General features: G+C 42.4%; 1 protein-coding gene across 2 annotated transcripts in view; it reads left to right on the forward strand.

Moving 5' to 3' along the window:
• The window catches only part of MPPED2 (metallophosphoesterase domain containing 2), a 109,189-nt gene extending 89,178 nt beyond the window's left edge, over nucleotides 1–20,011 (forward strand). For both annotated transcript variants that reach the window (XM_041423292.1, XM_041423293.1), the window contains exons 5-7: nucleotides 14,442–14,557; nucleotides 17,147–17,260; nucleotides 19,794–20,011. In XM_041423292.1, coding sequence (XP_041279226.1) covers nucleotides 14,442–14,557; nucleotides 17,147–17,260; nucleotides 19,794–19,912 — 349 coding nt within the window. In that variant the 3' untranslated portion in view covers nucleotides 19,913–20,011. The remainder of the gene's footprint in view (nucleotides 1–14,441; nucleotides 14,558–17,146; nucleotides 17,261–19,793) is intronic.
• The last annotated feature ends 2,735 nt before the right edge of the window (nucleotides 20,012–22,746 follow it).

A 22,746-nucleotide genomic window follows, 5' to 3' on the forward strand; every position in this document is an offset into this window, starting at 1 on the left:
TGTTCCCAGAGGGAAGGCAGGGCCAGCCCGGGCTCTTGAGTCACCCCAGTCAGACACAACTTGGTTCTCAATCACCTCGTTCCAATTCTAGCACTGCTGGCTTCAAGAGGAAGACCCAGACAATGCAGAAAAGAAAAAGATAATTCAGGATGAGGATATTTTGAGCAGCCAAAACCACAGTAGCTCTCCTTTTCCACCAAGAAAGACTTAGATTCAGCTGGCAACTTGCATGCCCTGTTGGTGCCCGAGGTTTCCCTTTGGGAACACATTTCCTTTCAGCTGCTTAAACCTTCTTGGTGGCATTGCTAGGGTAGTGATTCCAAGTGCTTCATCCTGCAAGAGCAGATTCCTGCAGCTCTCTATTTAGAAGGCTATTTAATGTTAGCTCTCTATTCATTTGGAAATAATGGTGTTGGGGGGGGGAATAATTAAAATGGCTTCAGAAAGTAGTTAATTATAAAGCCTACCATGGCCTGAAGTATAAAATACATTGCAGTCTGAGAAATCGTGTAGGGGAGCATTACTAAAATAATTAATTTACAATTTTACATATATCACCCACACAGCAAATGCCTTGGCTGCTGCTGAGATGAGTCCAGTGCCCTTCAAAAACTGAGCATCTCTTGTATCTCCCACTCACTCCCTTCTAGATATCCTGGTTTTCTTCTTTACTCTGGGCACGCATTTTTTGTTAAGAACATCAATTTTGGAGAAAGGCTTTGGGCAAGAAATGCAATTTTATTTTAGCATTATTTTAGCGCTGTGTACTGTGGGGCTAGGGCTGAACTTTGAGGTGCCTGCTCTGGCACAGACCTGAGTGCTGCCAGAGCCGTGCCTGCCTCACCTGCTGCACCCTGGCTCAGGTAAGCCCAGCTCTTGTGCTGCCCCTGGAGCATTTCCCAGCCCTCAGAGGGCATCAGGGCTGTGCTGGCCTCCCATCAAGGCAGTCCTTTAAGTTCAGCACTCTTGCACCAAATTTAGGGTTTTGTCTAGCAGGCAAGTCAGGCAGGCATAAAATATTGCAAAGGCTGACTTCTAAGGGCAGGACAAGAGCTGGTGGGTTTTGGTGTTTTAAGGGTGAGGGGTGGCTTTTTTGCTTCTTTCTGTTTTTTGTTTGGTCAGTTTGGGGTTTTTGTTAGTGGATTTTTTGGGTGTTTGCTTGTTTGTTTTGGATTTTTTTGTTTTCTTGTTTATTTGGTTTTTGTTTTTGTTGGTTTTTTGTTTGGTTGATTTTGGATTTTTCTCCTTTTTTCTTATTTTGTTTGTTTTTTGGTTTTTGTTGGTTTTTTGGTTGATTTTGGTTTTTTCTCCTTTTTTCTTATTTTATTTGTTTTTTGGTTTTTGTTGGTTTTCTGTTTGGTTTTCTCTCTGTTTTTTGGTTTTTGTTGGTTTTCTGTTTGGTTTTGGTTTTCTCTCTTTTTTTTTCCCTTTTTTCTTTCTTTTTATTTTTTTTTGTTTGTTTTTAATTTATTTGTTTGTTTTTAATTTACTTTTGAAGAAAGGAGCGTGTGTCCCAGACATGCTCAGGTTCTGTGCTCACAGCCCAGCCCCACCTGTGCTTAGTGGCTGTCACCCCATGCTCTGTGTGCCTGCTGCCTCTTGTGTTGTTTTTTCCTTGTTTGTCTGTTGGTTGGGTTATTTCTATTTTTTTTTGTTGTTGTTTTTTTCGTTGGTTGTTTGGTTTTTGGGGTTTTGTTTTTGTTGGGTTTTTGTTTGGTTTTTTTCTGTGTTTTTGTTGGGGCTTTTTGTTTGGTTGGTTTGGTTTTTTGTTTGGTTTTTTTCCTTGTTTTGTTGGTTGGGGTTTTCTCTTTTTTTTGTTGTTTTTTGTTTGCTGGTTTGATTTTTTTTGCGTTTTGTTTTTGTTAGGTTCTTGTTCATTTGTTTTTTGTTGGTTTCCTTTGGTTTTTTGTTCCTCCCCCCCCCCCCCCCTTTTTTTTGTTTATTGGTTGGGTTTTTCTCTTTTTTTTGTTGTTTTTTGTTTGCTAGTTTGGTTTTTGGGGTTTTGGTTTTGTTTGTTTGCTTTTTGGTTTTTTTTCTGTGTTTTTGTTGGGTTTTTTTGTTTGGTTGGTTTGGTTTTTTGTTTGGTTTTTCTTCCCTTTTTTCTTTGTTGGTTGGGTTCTTCTCCTTTTTCATTGTTTTTTGTTTGTTGGTTTGGGTTTTGTTGGGTTTTTGTGTGTTTTTTGGTTTTTTTCTGTGTTTTTATTGGGTTTTTTTGTTTGGTTGGTTTGGTTTTTTGTTTGGTTTTTCTTCCCTTTTTTCTTTGTTGGTTGGGTTCTTCTCCTTTTTCATTGTTTTTTGTTTGTTGGTTTGGGTTTTGTTGGGTTTTTGTGTGTATTTTGGTTTTTCTCTGTGTTTTTGTTAGGGTTTTTTTGTTTGGTTTGTTTTTGTTTTTTTTTCTGTGTTTTTTGGTTTTTTTTCTGTGTTTTTGTTAGGGTTTTTTGTTTGGTTTGTTTGATTTTTTTTATTTTCCTTTTTTGTTCATTTGTTGGTTGGGTTTTTCTCCTTTTTTGGTTGGTTGGTTGATTTTTGGGGTTTTGTTTTTGCTGATTTGTTTGTTTTTCCTCTTTTTTGTTGGTTTTTGTTTGTTTGTTTTTAATTTACTTTTGAAGGCACGAGCAGGTGTCCTGTCCCCCCCCCGTGCCCCTTGTCTGCCTGTGCAGGCTCTGACACCCAGTGCTTTATCAAACACAGGCTGCTTGGCACCTATTAGGGCTGATCTCAGCATTGCTAATAAACAGCAACATCAAGGCCATATTTTCTGGTTCCTGTCAGAGCCCTGCCTTCCTGGGTGAAATAAAAGTCCCATTAACATGCTCCTCCTCATGGGCTCTGACAGTTTGATTAATTAGGCCCCCTCTTTAGATGACCTCTGCACTGACACGACAAGGAGGTGAATATAAAATGAACAGTTTGCCCACATAATGGCCCGCTGCAAGTTTCAGATTTTTATCAGATCAGCCTCGAGTCCTGGGCCTGTGCTAAAACCCCCAGTGTACAGCAATATATGGCTGTGGGTTATGAACTGCAGGCTTTACAGCATGCTTAAGGAATTAAAACCAAACCAATCTAGCCATCCTGATATATTGACTTCTTCTCTAAGAATTAATCTTTCCTTTACTCTTCTGGCCGTACAATACAGATCTAATTCATTTACATTATCAAATAAAATGACCTTTTGTTTTCAAAGGGTTTTTTATTGCCAGAAAATACAGTATGTTAACTCTGTGGTTATTCAGCCTCCCATAAAATACTAATGTAAAGCCATTATTCTAGTGCCACTCTATTTAAATGTCAGTCTGCCTTTCTGTTATAAACCACCAGTTCATAGCCTGGTAACTCATCAGTAAAAAATTTACTTCAGCTGGGAACTGGTAATATGAGCTCACAACTTTTCTTTGAATGCATATTTTTAAAAAAAATACGAGTATTTAATATCCCAAGGGGTGAATATGTAATTGTGGCACTACAGCATGGCTGGAGCACCTCTCCTGCAGAGACAGGCTGAGAGAGTTGGGCTTGTTCAGCCTGGAGAAGAGAAGGCTCCAGGGTGGCCTTCCAGCTTTCCAGTGCCTGAAGGGGTTACAGGAGAGCTGGAGAGGAACTTGGACATGGGCAGGGAGTGACAGGACAAGGGCAGTGTCTTCAAACCACAGAAGGCAGGGTTAAATAATGGGAAGAAATTCTTTACTGTGGCGATGGTGAGGCTCTAGCACAGACTGTCCAGAGCAGCTGTGGCTGCCCCATCCCTGGAAATATTCCTGGCCAGGTTGGATGGGGCTCTGAGCAACCTGGTGCTGTGGAAGGTGTTCCTGCCCATAAAGGTCATAAAGTTGAAAAGACTGGAGAGAACATTCAGCATTCCTCCATCCATGGAGGAGACCCTTGGAATGAATCCCTGCTTTATTCTGTAGCCCAGCCTCTGCTCTGGGGCAGCCTGCACAAGGCATCAGAAGGACAACACCAAGGTGGGGAACCTTAAGATGAAATGCTGTGTAAATGACCCAGTTGTCACCAGAGTTCCTTGTTTAATCTTGAAGGCAACAAACAGGAGTGACCCACTGCTTAAACAGATCCTTTTCAATTAAAATAATGCTCTCTTTGCCTCTGGGATGCTGAATGCTCTCTCCAGTCTTTTCAGCTGCTTTTCCTTTATGACCCTTATGTTTTTCCCTCAGTCTCCCCTGTCATATCTTCCCCTTTGTGTTCATCTGTTGATCAAGTAACTGCATTACTTTAACTGATTTGCTGAATTGGCTCATGCATAAGACAGCTCCTCCAGGTAATAACCTGAAAATGTTTGCTCACATTCCTGTGGCCATGCTTGAGTGCTGCAGCACTTGGAGCTCTCATTGGTTTGGGAGTGCACTGAGCCATTTCTGCAAGCTGCTTTTCAGTTCCCCTGATAGGGGCAGAGCAGCAGGGAATGAATATTTATTTATATTGTACATGTATATAAATATATGCACGCACAAGTGCATCAGGTACACATCAGGAGTGAGATTTTCTGTTTGTGTGGACTTTGTTTGCAGCCTCTCCTGAGGCTTCCTGGGCTGAGAAGGAGGTGTGATGTGCGTTTTGAGATCCATGATCATCCCTTTCCCCAGATGGGAAAGGAAGTTTGTTTGTTTGTTTGTTTGTTTGAAAAGGAAGTTTTGTTGTTTTTACAGAGGAAGTTTGTTGGTAGACAGAACTTGGCAGATAAGGTAGCAGTGGTTTTTGATGAAGACTGGACAAGAGCTTTATCTTGCCCTTCCTGCAGACTCCAAGGCTGGATCACTTTTTTCAGCAAAGGTGGAATTTCGAGTGTGCCAGATGTTAAACTTCTGCATGAAGCAAGGTCTGTAATAAATGAAGAAAATGAACCAAATTTGCATAACTTTCACATAAATGACACTTTCTTAAAACTTATAACTGAAGAGTAAACCAGTAAATGATGGCTTAAGACCAAGGCATGGTATTTTATACTGTACCTAAGTGCCAACTAAGGTACAGTATAATATGTATTGTACAATATGTATTGTGACCCTGGGAACTCAGTTTTCGTCTGGTCAGTGAGGATAAGAGACTTTGCATCAAGAATAAGCTGGAACGGAAGGTAGCACAGACCTCAGACAAACAAGAAATGCTGGGAGTATCCTGTGACCTAATTATAACTAACTGTTTCCATTCTTTTCTGTAAATATTTAGAAGATTACGTTACAAGTTCCTACAATTAAATATTGTGGGCTGTGCGTGTGTGGAGGACTTAATGCATGTGAGCCTTGTTTGGTTTTCCTAGCAGGCATTCTGGAAAGTTTCAGTTTCTTATTGAGGAATGCTGGCCAGCATTTAGAGCAAAACACAAATAAAAATAGTGGTGGTATTTATAGATAAACAGTACCATCTGGTAATAAGCAATCTCAGTGTCTTATTTTAAGTCATCAGAGCAGCTAAGAATAATTGAGTTATTGGTAAAGACTAATGGTGAAAACCATGGAGGGCAGAATTCTGTGTCTGCTGTCTGATTGACTTAATGCAAGTTATATATTCTGGCAGATTTATGCTTGGGTTAGCCAGCCTTGTTCTGCACCTCTGTGAACAGTGCTCTGTCTAGACTGTTCTGAGCCTGAATTATTTACTGCTTCTAAAGCACCTGAAAGAGTTTTTGAAAGCCTTCAGGTTCCTGTGATTGTGATGTAGGTTTGTGCTTATGGTGTTCCTTTGGGTTGGTTTTGGTTGATGTATTTTTCAGAAACACCAAACTGGTTTGATGACTCGGGGAATCAGAATGGGAAAAGCACGGGCAGCTAAGACATGCAGACCCAAACCTTTTTCTTTGTGATGTTGTGTGGTAGAGCTCCTCAGTCTAACAAACACCTTTCCTGCAGGTGTCATTAATGTTGTGTACATCAGCAGCAGCACAGGCTGCAGATATAAACATATAAAAAGGTGCTGAAACACTACATGAAAATATGTGTCTGGAGTTTGTCTGGTCTGTGGCATTAATTAGTGAACAAGTTGTCACATCTGCTGACCCTCAGAGCCTTTTGGAGGAACTACAGAGACTTTATCAATGATAAAGAATTCTGTTTTAAGGAGCATTCCAAATAATTAAATATCTAGAGGCTGTTTCTTAAGAGCAAGAACCAATTTCACTAATAGGGCAGGTTGACACAGCTACTTTGGAGTGTTTTATTTGTTACACTAACTTACATCTGGCAACATTTCTTTCATAATTCACTGAAATGTAGCTTATTTGTTTTAAAGGCCAACATTCTGTTAATATTTTCCAAATGCTGCTTTTGCAAATACATAAAATATTCAACTACTGGCTGTAATTAAACATGTTCAGATTTTGCTGTTTTACATGTCAAGCACACAGACTGCCCCAGTGGGTTGAAGACATGCACTATTAAGTGTGTGCTGGGGGAGAGCTCTTTACTTTTTTTTTTTTCTTTTCTTTTCTTGCTCTACTTTAATGTGTGTTGTCATCACAGAAGCAGGATTGCTAGTAAAAGCCTCTCCCAGACTGACCTGGGGTGGAAGCTCTGTCAATTTACATTTCCTGCACAGATAATAAGAGGAATGTAGGAAATTAATTGAAGATGTAGTACAATAGCATGTTGTGATCGCGCTTGCTCTGAGAAATCAAGCATCCAAGCATCATTCCTAAACATGCACAGTTGTTGAGCAAAATTGAATCAAAATTTTAGACAGCTGTTGGTTTTTTTTCCTTTTTTTTTTCCTCTTTCCCTTGGCATGTCCCCGGGACCAGACATTTCATTTATGTTGTGGTGACAATCAGGACCAGAGAGCTCCTTCCTTTTCCTTCAGACAGATATTTTAAGGTTCTCTGTGTTTTTACACAGACCACAAAATCTTGCCATAAGAACTTGAGTCATTTAAGTTCTTTTCCGTGCTGCAGCATCCTTTGATGCTTCAGGGGTGCATGTGCCCTGCACTGGGATGCAGTGTGGGATTGAAGGAGTAAAAGGGCCCACTCCAGAATGAGAAGCAGTTCTAAAAGTCAGTGAAGGATGTAATCTGTAGGTCTGAGCTGCTGCCACAGTGCAACACCACTGCTGTGTGGGGAAACACAATGTGCTTAATGTCTGGATCCATTTGAGCCTGGTCCTAGCTTAAACCAGGTCTATCCTTCCAGCCAGCCCCAACTGTTCACAGAATATGTAAGGTCTGGTACTCACTTCTATTCATAGGCCTTTGTAATTCTGTGCCTTTTAAAAGTAGAATGAAATTAGCCCTTGAGTCAGGTTTGAATGATTTTCATTTTTTTGGGATATTAAAATGTCTCCCAGATCTCATTAAGTAAAGCCCTAAATAAAATAATTGCAATACAGTTAGGGATTGGGAAGGCCCAGAAGGTTTAGAGGAAATTTCCTCTTTGATGAGCAATTTGGATACTTAAACAAAGGTTGCCTGGATCATAAACTTGAGAAATTCACCTACTCCCTTCCTCTGCTTTCCAGTATCCACTGGTTTCCTGGTGGTGTCCACTGCCCTGCTTCGTTGTGTTCTTTACTGATGTGCTCTGTGTCCTGCTGTCCTCAGTGTCTCTGTGACATTACTGGGGCTCCAACCTCCTGCCTGCCTGCTCCTTTGCTCTCAAGTCTCTTAAACCCTGGTGTATTTTCATTTGTTTCTTAACTTTTTTTGGTTCTGTTTACTAAAACACATCTTCCCCACAGATGAGTTTTCATAAAAACTGTCTGTGGTGTTCTGGTATTGTTAACGCAAAGCATGTGAACTGAATGGACAGTCCTCGGCAAAAAGGATCACCAACCACTGCAGACATGGGGCAGGAGATGTCAGTGGCTGGTCTGGACCATCAGAGAGGAGAAATAAGTGAAAGGTATCCACAGAGGTAGTAGATTTGGCTGTAGATTTGGGGACTAGAGCTGTTACCTGTCAATAACAGCTGGAGCAGCCTGGAGGCAGAGATGTGCAGGCACTGAGAGAGGGAAGGTGCAGGTGAGGGTTCTTTCCCTGTACCATTTTGCAGCTGTATGGATGGCTAAAGCTGCACTTGCTGCTGTCCTCTTCCTGTTTCATGTGATAATCTGGTCCAGATCAGCACATCCATGGAACAAGATGTATGGCAGCAGAAAAGGTCCTGGATTTTTCACAGCTCTCACAGATCCTGGCCTGAATCTGTATCTGACAGGAGTTTAAAACCTGCACTGGCCAGTTTGTACAGTCAGAAATTGATAATGGCTTGGTGCAAGGAGTGTGCCAGGTCATGCTGGCTGCTGGGGGGATCCTGCAGCTTCTCTTTGTGAAGGACTGCTCCCCAGGGAAAAGGCACTGCAGGGCCCCTTCCCTCCAAACTCAGTGCAGGATGGGGGGTCCTGCTTCTCAAATGCTTTGTCATTTAGGTAACCAGCACTCAGAGGTTAGAGACTGTAAGTCAAAAGAGAGAGATAAAAACCTGCAGAATAAAACCAATCAAAACAACCAGCAGGTTGTTGAGGTTTCAGGTTTTTCTGACCTTGTGAAAATAGCTGAACTATGTTTTAGAGACTTCCTGAGTGCAGTGCAGGCTGGTAATAGGGAGGTGCATGGCTAACATAATTGCAGCACTGATAATTCACTTCTGTGAGAGCTTCAGCTGTTTAAAGATGCAGGGTAAGCAAAACCCCAAGGAAGCAGTGCTCCTTTCTGTTCTGTGTTGTTATTGTCACTTTCTAAAGGGGACACTGAGGCACAGCAGGTGAGTGCTGCTGGCAATGGCATTCAGCTGGAGCCCCCAGGCTGTGCCTCTCACCCATGCCACAGCAGTGCACATGATGAGCACATTTAGGAAACTATTTAGCCTTTCCCATTTCCTGATGGTTGTTACATTACGAAAAAGCATTGGAATCTTCACTTTAAAAACGAGCTTTGCCCAAAAAAGTACTTTTGTGGCACTGAAGGCAAATTTAGGTGGCTTTAAAATGTGCTTCCTCAGTGTGATGCCTTGTGCAGGCTGCCCCAGAGTAGAGGCTGGGCAGAGCTACAGAATAAAACAGGGATTCCTTCCAAGGATCTCCTCCATGGATCCACCTTGGGCAGCACAAGAGCCCAGCCAGGGCTGCACCCAAGATGAACCCAAATGGTCCCAAAATGCACGAGCGCTCCCGGGGTCTCTCCCTGGGATCAGCTCTGCTCCATGTGCACATTGCAGTTCAGTGTCCAATTCCAGCTCAGCCCCTGCACTCCCATCCTGCTTGTTTTTCTCTCTCCAGCCCACGCTGTTTGTGCTCCTGGGCTGAGATTTGGATCATTTGTCCTTGGTGCCCAGCTGGAGCAGGAATTGGTTCGTCTCCCTGCTCTGTGCACAGAGCTCACCATGCCCTCATGTGAAGCCCAGCCCCACACACTAAAGCAGCTCAGAATGTGAGAAACAGAAAAGCTGAACCCTGAGGCTTCCAAGGCATTGTGCACTTGCCCTGCTCAGTGTTTTGTCTGGATGATGCCCCAGGCTCTCCTCTCCTGCCCTTGTCCCTGCCCCTGTGTGTGCATTCCCACTGGGCAGTGTGTGCTGCTGGCTCTGGCAAACCCTGTGTGTGTGCCCTTGGGCCATGGGAGCACTGAAAGCTTCTCCTCCTTCTCCTTCTCCTTCTTCTTCTCCTTCTCCTTCTCCTTCTCCTTCTCCTTCTCCTTCTCCTTCTCCTGTCCTCCTCCTCCTCCTCCCAGAATCGATCCAGGGCTGCACATCCATGGCCTGTCCCACCAGTTCTGTTCTGCTGCTGGAGCTGTCTCCCCCCTCGTGAGCCAGGGCTGTGTGCTCCCTTTGAATGCTGATAAAAATAGAGAGCATTTTGTTATTGTTATTGGTGGTGTGGAAGTGCCTCCCACTGGGATGCCTTTTAGATGCTCCCTTGGCTGTTATCCTGTGGAAGGAGGCTGGCTGAGATTTGTGCCTCCTGTGTACTTTACTCATTGGATTAAAGATAAAATTGAAGCTGTCCTAAAAGACTGGGTAGCCTTAAAAATGAATGAATACGTGGGATTAACGACCTATGAGATAATTCATTTTTCTAATCCTGTTTAGAAGTAACTATTGAAATAAATGGATTTACTGGTGGAGTTAAGAGGAAAATGTGAATCTAGAAGGTCTCACTGTACATTTACCTTTTGAGCTGTTGGACTCTGAGGATCAGGTAATTAAATTCATGAATCAGAGAAGAGATGAAAGTAGGTTGTAGGAGTTACCACCCTTCAAAAGCGTTAAAGGTGCAGAAGGAGCTGACAGTTCTGTGCTACCTGGGTGAACTTGGCCGTGGCTTTGTGTCCCCTTTCCTCATGTGGTAGTGTTGCTTCTGAGGTGAATGCACCGAGGAGCAGTTGTGATTTTCTGTGTCATGAAATGATGCTCCATGTGATTTTTTTATGTCATGAAATGATGCTCCATGTGATTTTTTGTGTTATGAAGTGATCCTCCATGTGATTTTTTTGTGTCATGAAATTATGCTCCATGGCTGTGCTTCTGTAGCAGGTTGGTTTGGGTTTGTTTTGGGTATTTTTTCATGTATCAGTAAAATAATAAAGCTGTCCAGTGTTTACTTGGGAGAAGGGAGATGTGATCACCTGCTGAAGCTGCAGCTCTCTGCTGCTAAAAGCAGATGGATTTGTGTGTCCTGTCCAGGGGTTCTCCCAGTGCACCTGGAAAAGGAGGATGAGTCTTGCTGGCGAGCTTGGCATTCCCTCCCTCCTGGCATGATGTCTGTGTCTGCATCTCTTGCAGCACGAGGTGTGAAGATAATTTGCAGCCTCCTCCTTTTAATTGCAGAAAACCTAGCTTCCAAAAGACCAGGTGGAGGGGGATCTGTGGGGATTCCTGTGCAGGAATGAGGAGCTGAGGAGAGCAGGGATGGGCCAGGTGTCTGCCTTCCATGAGGATATTCCCTGTGCCACATCTGCTGCCAGCACAGCTGCCCTCCCCAAAGGATGAGGAAGCTCTGCGGTCAGGGAGGGCTGGGCTGTTAGGGAGCAGGAATTCCTGTGGATTTGGAATTCCTGTGGGGTTTGATGGCACGTGGGGAATGCTGTGAGGTGTGGTTCTGAGCAGCACAGCCTCAATTAGGTTCCTCTGCACACAGGCTGTGAGGACGTGTTCTGCTCCATCAAACCTAAAATGACAAAATCATTTGTAATCTCTCATTACCAGTCCCTCTGGGCTTTCCATCCACACCTCCCTTGTGGCATTACTCAGCAGCCAATAACTTCCTGCTGTTGCCAGCTATACTTAAAAATGAAGTTTTAGGAATTGGCTGAAATATTTAACTCCGAGATCCATAGGAAGAAGAACGAGGTCAGGTCTGAAATATTGCTGGTAATGACTAAATAGCCTTTGTTAATTACTTGTGCCTGATTGTAGTTTGCCACGAGTGGGTACATGTGCTTTTACCCCTCTGATTCTGTCTCCCACCCAGTGGGAGGTAAGGAAAAGGGCTGTGGGGGGCTTGGTTGCCAGCTGGGGTTAAACCATGGCAGTGCAGCCAGAGTTCATCACCTACATTTCTTCCTAGACGGGAAGTGGTTTCTCACAGTGAGTAATCAGCCTGAAAATACATTGCAGAAGGCACCTGACTCCGTGCACAGCTCTTTTCTTCTAAGTTATTTAGGCGTTGAGAGTGACTCTATTTGACTCTTGTGTGTGCAAAAAAAGGCACCAGCAGGAGTAAAATATCCCTCTGTGATACACAGAGCAGGCGCTGTGTTTGCTGCAGGTATTTGGAGTTTGCTGGGGTACCCAGCCCCTCACTGGGCTCACAGCACACCCACCCCATCCCATCCTCGCTGCAGCACAGCAAACATCAGCTCACCTTCCCTGTGACCCCACCCAAACCCCGCAGCTCTTTGGCTTCTTAGCGGTGTTCTGAGCACATGCTTGGTTTCCTGGCAAGGCCTGGACCCATTCCAAAATAGGGACCCTCAGTTTGCCTGGCCAGCATGCAGGGCTGTCAGGAATTTTGCACTGTTTCATGTTTTAAATGCCTGAAGCCTAAATCTGTAACCCAGGTGTTCCTCACTCGTGCCTGCTCTTCTCTTTGATTTACCCCTTTTGTATAAAAGTCTTTAGTATATTAAATAAGTACTTGACCATCTTTTTTTTGTCCATAATGAGGGAGGTTTCTCAAAAGTTTTCTTCCCATGTGGCGCCTGTTAGTCACAGCTAATTACAGAGGTTGGTGAATGAGGAATATATCTGAGCTCAGGTTCCCCTCCTCCTCTTTCCACAGCGCTTCAGAAGAAATAAAATAAAAATCCTGCAGACAAATCCAGGTTTTTTCTGTGGTCGTGGTCTCCGAAGAGCTCCAGAGAAATCACAGATGTGGTTTCACATTTCAGCTTTAACTATGTTGTAATAACTACAGCCTTATCTGCAGGAGAAATGCAAGTGGGGAAAGAATCATTAATTGACAGTGAAAAGTTTGACCCCAGCTCTGTGTGTTTGTTTGTTTTAAGCAGCTGAATGTTTAGCCAAACGATATTTTAACTTTTGCCTGCAGCCCTGAAGGTTACAATAATCTCCATAGGTTAAACCCCAGGAGTGTTAGAGGAAGGGGAACTTAGATAGGTGTTTCAGGAAAGCCAGTCCTAGGAAAGCAGAAATTCTTGTGGTGTAGCTGAAGCCAAGACACAGCCTTCTGTTTTAATCCAGCTGCACACACACCTCCTGCAGGGTGCACAGACCTTGCTCTAAACACAGGAGGGTTTTTAGGTGTTCTGGTGGGTGCAGAGCAAGGCAGCTGTGAGAGGTGAAGCCTCGTGGCCGGGCACACAGGAGCCCACAGCTCACATGAAATGTTGGACTAACATCTAATTTTTTTCCTATCTTTTGTCAGTGTTCATTCAGGAAGCCTGCTAGCTTGAATGAGTTCCTGTGTGTGTGTGTGTAGTGTGAGCATTATCCATTAGGACTACATGGGATATGTCTATTATTTGTCACAAAGGCACCAGTGACCTTCCTGCCCCTATATTAGCAGTGCCTGCTGGTTTTCCATACTGCCAGTTGTCAGGAATGCAGATCATCCATCGAGCTGGGTGCAGTCCTCATTGGTCAATTTGTTGTCTCAGCAAAACAAAATGTTTCATTATACAAAAATAAAAATTAGAGACGTCGTCTCAGCAGGGCATTCCCACTCAAATGCATGTTTGAGGCTAGAAAAATGAATAATTTAGTGGATAGAGGAGGCAGATTACATAATGAAATTACACAGGACTCGAGTGATCTCTGGTTTAACAGGTACAGGTTTTTTCAAAGTTGGTTTGTTGTTTTTGTTTTCTGTTTTCAGAACTGCAGCACACAGAAGATTCCAGGAGTAGCCTGAACTTTCAGAAATTTGGGCTAGGACAGGAGAATCCTGCCTAGAACTTTCAGAAATTTGGGCTAGGACAGGAGAATCCTGCCTAGAACTTTCAGAAATTTGGGCTAGGACAGGAGAATCCTACCTTGAAAACAAAGTCTAAAACTGTTGCCTGACCTCTAGGAAGCACACACACACACACACATGCAAATTCTTAAAATTAGTACAATACTAAGAGCTGTATGAAAGGTTATTGGTAACAAATCTAAATAGTCCTGTATTTCATCAGAGCAATTGTTTTGTTTACTTGTTTGATAGGGAAAGGCATTATTATGATATAGTTGTATCAAAATTATGCGTTGAAAAAGTTCTATGTTAAAAAAGTACTGGAAAATGTGCTTTTCATTGCTACGTGCTTGGCTTGGTGGATAAACCAGTCTCAGAACAACTCTGTGCTCTGCTGGAGAGAGCACTGAGGGAGTCAGTTTTCCTTGAGAAATACTAAATGAATTTTAAATGATAAGATTCTTTTAAAAAGTCACTGTAAGGCTAAACATTGTGTGAATGTTTATTTCTCTAATTATTTTTTATTATGTGTTCTTTCATTGTTTTTGTTATGTTTTTCCTGTATCTGTAGGAGGCTCAGGGGTTCAAACCCCAGTTTTGTGACAGTGTTCTGGTAATAAAAGTGCTGAAAGGAGCAAGGTTGACTTTAGTGAGGTGCCACAGTGGTACAGATGGTGCTGCCCCATTGAGCCTCTTGTTGAACTGGTACTGCTGCCCTGTGCTGGGAGAAATTGATTTTTGCCTCAAAAAAAAAAAGTTTGGTTTGTTTTGTTAGTTAGCATAGGGAAGGAGTTTGAACATTCCCAAACTGTGACAAAAACCTCGAGATTCAGACTTTGTTATTTTAGTGTTTTTCCCTTTCTCTCTAGTGAGTAAATGCCCCCAGGGCTGAACGCACTCAAAGTACAAACCCAGCATCAGACATTAATCTAAATTCAAATGTATATTTTAACATATGTATGTATTTAAATCAGTGTGTGTTAGAGGCATCCCGAAGAACGGAAACTGTTTTCATTCAGAAAATTTGGAGAAGGAAAAAGATTTTTTTATTTTACACTGATGCATTTTGTCTTACTTCCCCCAAAGGACACCATGGTTTAATGGATGGGGCTTTAATCTACCCAGAGGTCAGTCTTTGCTAGACAAGTGGAACCTTATTCCTGAGGGAATTGATATACTAATGACACATGGACCTCCCCTTGGTAAGTGAAACAAAAGTTCTGTGTGATTCTTTGCGTGAGAATTTTACTTTCAAAGTGGGCAAAGTTGATAATGCTGTAAGATATCCTGTAATTGCACCCAGAGAAAAACTGTGGATTGAAAAACTTTCTGAAAGAAGTGGAAAATGATGATTAGGCTTAGCTGATCCGTTGAGTTTCCATAAAAAACTTGATTTTTTAAATTAAATTCAAGCTAGGGAAGATCAAATATCTGACACCATAACCATTATAGTTTGACATTTTATTTAAGAACAGTATTCATCTGACAACCCGTTTTCAATCCCATATGACTTTTTAGAGATTGACTAAAACTTCTGAAACCTTTTCTCACTACAGTGTCGTGTCATTTTAAGGTTTGAGAGTAGCAGTCAAGAGTTTGGAACTATGTAGTCACATATTCTCCTTGGTAATGTCCTTGTAAACTTAGAATATGTAAGAATAGTTTTAAAGGTATTAATTGGCTTATAAAAAAAAAAATCTGTGAAGGAATAAGATTATGTTCTTAGATAATTGTTCCTAACTTGATCTAATGACAGGTAAGCACCAGCCTATGAATGCATAATTTGTTTCTTCATTAGGTAGCTAAAGTTTCTCATTTAGTTGAGTTTTGCTTGTCTTGTCAGTGTCAGTCATTCGCTGATCTCAGTTTTAAGATTTAAACTGAGCTCTGCTTGTCCCAGAAGGACCCCAGGACACTCATCCAGCAGAGGCAGGAGTGCTCAGTTTTGGCATATCTGAAGTCCTTGAAGCCCTCTCTGAACCCATTTGGGAAGTGCCACTATCTTGTCTCCACCCCACCCAGAATAATGAATTTTTTGTTGCCTTTCCTCCAGACACACGTGGCAGGCAGCCTGGGACTGTGGTTTAACTCTCTCAGCTGGGTTTACAGCAGCTGAGCTCTTACAAATGTCACTTGTCAGCATGAGGAAGTGGGGCAGTGTCTTCATTGCCCTTACTGTGAGAAGAGTGATTTTTGTCACGGTTTTAGGACTTTTGTCAGGGTTTTAGGAAGTTCTTGCAACCCAAGGGGTCATACAATCACAGGAAGTGGCCAAATCACAGTCACTCAGTACATTTGTGGTAGTGAATATGTAAAATCTTCTCAGAATTGCATGGGGCATTTCAATAAAACAAACCAGCATTTTAAGTGCTTCCAGGCTGGCTCAGTGTTCTTTTAGAGCTTCTTGGTGACTGTGGAGTCAGGAATTAATGCATGCTTATGTTTTTTACCACAATTAAGTTAAGAGTCAGCAATCCAAGCTAAGGGGAGAAAAAAAATCCAGAAAGTTTTTGACCAGTGTACTTACTGCTCCTTTTATATTCTGGTTAGTTTTTTAATGCTACTTAGGGAATGTTGTAAGAAGAGCAGCAAATTCCCTTTAACCTTGCTGGAGCTGCCAGCATGCTGTAACCCAGGGCCTTGAACAGCACTCTCTTAATCACTTCATTTTCCCAAAGATGCAAAAAAACCCCAAAACCCCAAGTGTGTTTATAATGTTTCATGGGTGCTGTTTCAAATGGGTTGCTCATCCATCTGCTCTGAGCTGGGCTCATGCAGAAATACTGTGATGCTGCAGACAATAATGAGTGCTGTCATTGAATAAGACTGCTTAAATTCTGTGTTTGAAGGAGATAATGAAGTTCAGTTTCAAAAGGTTGGCACTGTGTCTCAACGACAGACACAGATTAGGTGTCAGTACTGTCCCTAAAATGAGGGGCTCTAGGTCTCAGCCTGCATGATAACATTGATAAAGCACTGCTTTTTAATTATGTGTTTACTTATTAATATTAAGTGACTATTAAGGGAGGTAGAGCTGTAACTGGACTCTCTGGTCACTCTAAAATTGAGGCAAGTTCATGTCCCAGCATGTTTTTGCTAAAGTCAGTAGAATGGTGCTACAGCTGGACGTGGCTCCTGATTTCCCTTTACTCCTCCTCGTTCCCTTGCCCTGCTGATACTTCCCATGCCAGTCCAGGCAGCAGGCTCCTGCAGGGACTGATTTTTCATACATTTGTCTGTATTGTCCAGAAGACCAAGTGGCAGTGTGGTCACTTGGCTTGTTGAGAGCTGTTTCGCAATTTTTGCATGGTGATGAGGGCTCACAAGTGACCTGATGCCTGCAGACCAGGTCCCCCAGAAGCTGTGGGAGTCTGTATTTTAAATCTTTGGGATTGAGGGGTGGCTCAGCTCATCTTCCTGAGCTGTTTCATTTCTGGAGTAACCACAGAGCTGACTGCTGTAAGAGCCAGGGGAAAGGGAAGAAAAATCTGCAGCGGTGCCAGGAAAAAATCTGCAGCAATGCCCAGTCCCTGGGGTTTCAAGGTGGAAGAAACCTATAGTTCAAAAAAACAAATGACATCCAGGAAAAATATTAATGCAGATGGAGGGAGGAAATCTTAAGGAAGACAAAGTGAAACATTTCTTAAAAGCCATTGTGTGCTTTAATGGAGAGGTTATGACTGGAGATAATGGAATAAACCCTGTGTGAATTATGACTTCCTGAAAGACTAGGTGAAACCTCACCTGAATAGGGGAAATTAACAGCGCTGATTGCTTTTTTTTGCCTTCAGGTTTTCGAGACTGGGTTCCCAAGGAGCTGCAGAGAGTGGGCTGTGTGGAGCTGCTGAACACAGTGCAGAGGAGAGTAAGGCCCAAACTGCATGTCTTTGGTGGGATTCATGAAGGTAAGGAGCAGAGCTGTTCCCTGCTTCACCTCAGATTTCCAGAGGCACATTTTTTCTGCAGTATTGCTGTGGATAATGGCAGATTGGATTAAAGCAGGGAGGGAGTTCAGGGAAGTGATTGCCTGCGTGGCACTTTGTAAATTTATTCCAGAATTAAAGCAGACTGTTTCAGGAATATGTGCTACATTTAGCCACCTACATCTTTCACTGTGCTGCAAAGGTTGTTCCATACAGGTTATTTGAAAGCAATTCAAGTTTTGACAAACTCGGTTAGAGAAACAGATGAGATTCCCCACACTTGCGAGCCAAAATGAAAATTATCCCCATTACTCCCAGCACAGGAGCTAAGAAAGATGCTAGAGGAGAAAAAGGAAATGTGGAGACAGCCTGCTGCCTCTGCTCACCTCCCTCAGGGTATAAGGGGAAGCAGAAAGGAGGGTATCTCGAGGCAGGCATCAGTGTCATGTTTCAGAGGAGATATTCCCCCTCTGTGCTTGCCAGCACAGGCAGTGTGAGCCCTGTGTCAGCTCCAGAAACAACCAGCTCAGTTTGTGGCAGTGGAAGAGACTGGGATATTAAATACATTCTGGAGATGCTTAAATATTTAATACAGTTCTGTGGCTTTCGTGTGGCTGAGAGACCAACACTAGGAGTTCTGCCTGAGAGACAGTGCAACACTTCATGACCCCAGAACTCAAAATTACACATGAAATGTTTTATGTTCTCCCCCTGGAGATTTCTCCATTGTCTCTAACTAGGTTCTCCGTAGGCCTAAAGATTTCCAGGACTTCATAAAAGCAAAATAAAAAGAGGGCAGCTCTCTCTGCCAGTGGTGTTTGTTTTTCTGAAGCCCTTGTGACTTCATACAATGATTTCCATGCCTGCCATCTGTAAATACAGAGTTTATACTGGGAATACTGACATGACCCTCTGCATAGAGGCATAAATAACAGTCTTTTAATGCACCCATTAAAAAGATTGGGTATTTTGTACAAATATTAGTCCTCACATATTAAAAATGAATGAATATGGCAAGATTCCGAGCTGAAATGTGTAAATTGTAAATTTGGGTGGTGAAACTTGTGGTTGTAACAGTGCTAAGGGTGGGAGAGGTTGTAACAGTGCTAAGGGTGTCTGAATGTACAGGACCATCACTGTGAGAAAGCACCACATTTAAATCTCCTGGGAAAGGCGGCAGGACATATTACAAGTGAGCATTCAAATAAATTCTTGTACAAATACCAGCAAAAATTTAAAATAATTTCTAGTACTTACACAGAAGACACAAGAATGGCTTGTTTCAGTACAGGAAGAAGTAGCAAAGTGTTAAGAGCATTATCTCAGGATGCAATTAATTTGTATCCAACCCCAGCTGAGATGAACATGCACCACCTTCCCTTGAACAAGCAGAGGCCATACACACATTTTGGTGATGCAGGTTTTTCCCCATAAGCAAAACAACCACAAACAAGGTTTTCCCCACCGTGAGATGATCTAAATCAGAATTGCCAGTCTAAATAAATAAAGTGATACAGGTGGACAGTGCAGCAATTCTGAAGTGATGATTCTTTCTGATAGGCACTGTGGGTAGCTGTATTTATCTTAGCTTTCAGACAGCACTGATCTGGACTGTATCATAATGGTTTAAAAGAAAAAACCTTTTTCCTCTGTGGGTTTGCAATGGGAAGCTTTCTTCCTCCATGAAACTCTGGGGATTTTTTTTCAATGATTTTTTTTTTAAGTACATTTGGGCCAAATACTTCCTGGATGTTTTCAAGCCTTTTTGTTAGCTTTTTGTGGATGTCAGCTGAAAACACTCAAGCTTTTATAAAATTCTTTTAAAATAGATATATAAATTAAATAATGGAGTCAAAGAATGGTTTGGATTGGAAGGGAGTTTAAGGATATCTCATTCCAAGCCCTCTGACATGGGCAGGGATGCTTTCCACTATCCCAGCTTACTCTGAGCCCTGTCCAGCCTGGCTTTGAGCACTTTGGGGATGGGGCAGACACAGCTTCCCTGGGCAGCCTGAGCATGTGCATTTGTGTGTTTTTAACCTGCTGACGAGTTCCTGAAGTCTCAGAGAGCTACAGAATAAAGCAGGGATTCATTCAAAGGATCTCCTCCATGGATCCACCTTGGGCAGCACAAGAGCCCAGCCAGGGCTGCACCCAAGATGAACCCAAATGGTCCCAAAATGCACGAGCGCTCCCGGGGTCTCTCCCTGGGATCAGCTCTGCTCCATGTGCACATTGCAGTTCAGTGTCCAATTCCAGCTGCAGCCCTGCACTCCCATCCTGCTTGTTTTTCTCTCTCCAGCCCACGGGGTTTGTGCTCTTGGGGCTGAGATTTGGATCATTTGTCCTTGGTGCCCAGCTGGAGCAGGAATTGTTTTGTCTCCCTGCTCTGTGCACAGAGCTCACCATGCCCTCATGTGAAGCCCAGACCCACACACTAAAGCAGCACAGAATGTGAGAAATAGAAAAGCCAAACCTGAGGCATCACAGTGAGCGTGCCCCCTTGTCCCCACAGGTTATGGGATCATGACAGATGGCTACACCACCTACATCAACGCCTCCACGTGCACAGTCAGCTTCCAGCCCACCAACCCTCCCATCATCTTCGACCTTCCCACCCCTCAAGGATCCTGAAGCACTACTGGGGAAGGTCTATAAACTGCCATTTTCTAATTAAAAACTTACCTTCATGTTTATTTCAAAATAGGGGCTAGGGGGGATTTTGGGGGAACTGTGGGGTTTTTTTTTGGGGGATGGGGTTTGGGGTTTTTTTGGTTTTTTTTTTTTTTTTTTTAATTTGTAAATTGCTGGTGCAAAAGAAACAAGAAGAGAAGTTAGAGGTTGTGCTTTTTGGAAATGCAGCATTCATTTTAAATTGATAAAGCATTGTGAATTTGTAAAATGAATTTTGTTTTCCAATAAATTTGCCATTGTAAATTGTTATAGTGTTCTCAAAAGGACAGCCAAGCTTTCTTTTAATAAGTGAGAGACCTTATTTTAATATTATATTATAAGCTAAAAAATAGGCAGCATTTAAATACACCCAAATTTGCACAACTTTTGTTATTGTCGGGGTTTTTTTAAGCGTCTTCTTTTTCCCTAGGTTTAAATGTTAGCTTTTTATCTCAATTTATATCAATTTTTTTAGTAGCACAAACAATGTTTTGGGGTCCATTTACCTCTTGACATGTGTGCATGTACTTTAACTTGTTTCTATTCATGGTAGAATGTGGCAAGGGGAAAATAGGCTTCTCAGTTTGTCTCTACCTGCTTTATAAAGACTGATCTTGATAGCCACAGCCTGTGTGTGATATCTACCTTCTGTTGTTTCTTTTTTTAAATTATTTTAGCTTTAAAAGACTGGGGGTGAAAGCTGCAAAGAGCAGGTATTTCATGCAGTAAAAAAAAAAAAAAGAAAAATTGTAAATGCGGACTCCTTTTAAATATGAATTTATATATATATGTATTTTTTGTGCATTATAACTAAGCTAGGATTTAATATTGCGAGTATAGCATCTGCAAAATTATGCTGTACAGCACATCTAAATTATGAAGGATGTGACACGTTTTTCCAAGTGCTCAAGGCCTTCAAGAGCCCGAGTTAAATCTTTGTTGTAGTTCAGGCATGTATAGAGTCAAATGGATACAATCAAGCCTAAATAAAATAAGGCTTAGTTGTCCTTTATATTTAAATATTCTTCTTGTCTTTTTTATTTCCTTTTTCTTATTTTGCACTGTGTGTAAATGCAATCTCACTAGCACAAAATATTGTTGCAGATAGTTATTTCTGTTCCACCACTGTAAATGCTATTGAGCTTCGTTCTGTTTTATGTTACCTTGTTAATGGAATTTAGAAAAGCAGTTGTTTCTTTAAATTTATTGTGATATTATATCTAGCGGCCTTTATATGCAAATAAAATTGCAAGATTTTTAAATACGTGGTTCAAGGGAATTCCGTGGTTTTTTGGTGGCATGAACAACTTGGGAGTGATGATAAAGGTAAGTGAGAAGTTTTCTCTTTCTCAATACATGCATATTGCAGCCCATTCATCAGATGTCAGCTGGGTCAGTGGAGCACTGAGAGTTCCCTTCTGTTTCTCTGCCATCCATCTCTCACTCCTTTCAGGCAGAAGGGATTTTCTCTTTAGGTGTTGTAGGTCACTGTGACCAAATTTAAGCCTTGTGGGATCCTCTTCCAAATGACACAAGGAAGAATTGCCCAGGCAGGAGCCTTTTTGCTTGGTCATTAGCACCGAGCTGCAGGTGTCTCATGCTCACCCACTCTGGGTTAAAAAATGAACAGTCAGTAGGTTAAAACATGAACAGTCAGTAGGTGGAACAGATCAGTTTTCTTGTGGATCTCCTGTCAGTTTTGTGGCTGCAGCAGGATCCAGCACTGGCAGGGCAGGGGGTTCAGTGCATGCCAGTGGGATGACAAACACTGCAGCACCTGCTGGTGGTGCTGCATGCAGCTATATAGATAATAACAGAGTCTTCTTCCAAACCAGCAGCTATATAGATAATAACAGAGTCTTCTTCCAAACCAGCAGCTATGGCTGCAAAATCTGCTTTCAGACATGAGAAAATAAAGCACACTTTGCATGAATCTGCATCCTCAGTTACAACACCTGGAGAGGGTCAGCATCCCCATTTATCTTAACAGGTTGGTAACTTTGGACATTATTTTGATACAAAGGTTAGAAAAAATTGATAGACAAACAAAATAGGTGAACAAATCCAAGGCTCTTACAGCAGAGCACTGTCTGCATTTTGATGCAACAAGCATGACACAGATCTTGGCCAAAATCTTCACATTTATAAGGCTTCTATAGTAAAGTCTTTGCTGGGGAAGAAGCTGCTGTATCTCTTAAATCTAGTTCTTTTTCTGTATGTGGAATTCCTATATGAAATAGACAGGTACCTTCACTCCTTAATGATATCTGCCTCACTTTGCTTGCAGTGCTGCTTACTTTATCAACTGAGCCAGAGGAAGAAAGGTCACCAAATATTAGTCCTTACTTCTGGATGTAGATGCAGGGTCTGTCTTGTGGGTTTTTTTTCAGCTAGCAGTGAGAACACAAGGAAATTGGTTTTGACAACCACAGCTGTCTGCTGGCAAAGAGCTTTTGAGATGGCTGTCCTTGGAAGAAAAGCAATTCTTGGAGCACACGGAAATGGTGTGTGTAGCACACCTTGGATTATTGTGTTTCACTGATCTCTTGCTTGTTGTCCCTGCATAAGGAGGAAATCCCACAGCCTCAGATGCTCTGTAGTGCCATGAATTTTCAGGTGAGCAGAGAACAGCCACTGTATCTGTGTTGTTCTCCAGCCTTCTGGAGGGCCTGGCACCTCTTCATTAGCTGCAGCAGGAGGTGCATGGCACCAGGCTGTCATGTCTCTGCCTCTTAATAGAAACTGGGTTATTGCAAAAGCAGAAATCCCAAGCCAACAGCTTTGTTTCCAGGATT

Source organism: Onychostruthus taczanowskii, unplaced genomic scaffold (assembly GCF_017590055.1).
Source record: "Onychostruthus taczanowskii isolate IOZ18803 unplaced genomic scaffold, ASM1759005v1 scaffold76, whole genome shotgun sequence".
Lineage (NCBI taxonomy): Eukaryota > Metazoa > Chordata > Aves > Passeriformes > Passeridae > Onychostruthus > Onychostruthus taczanowskii.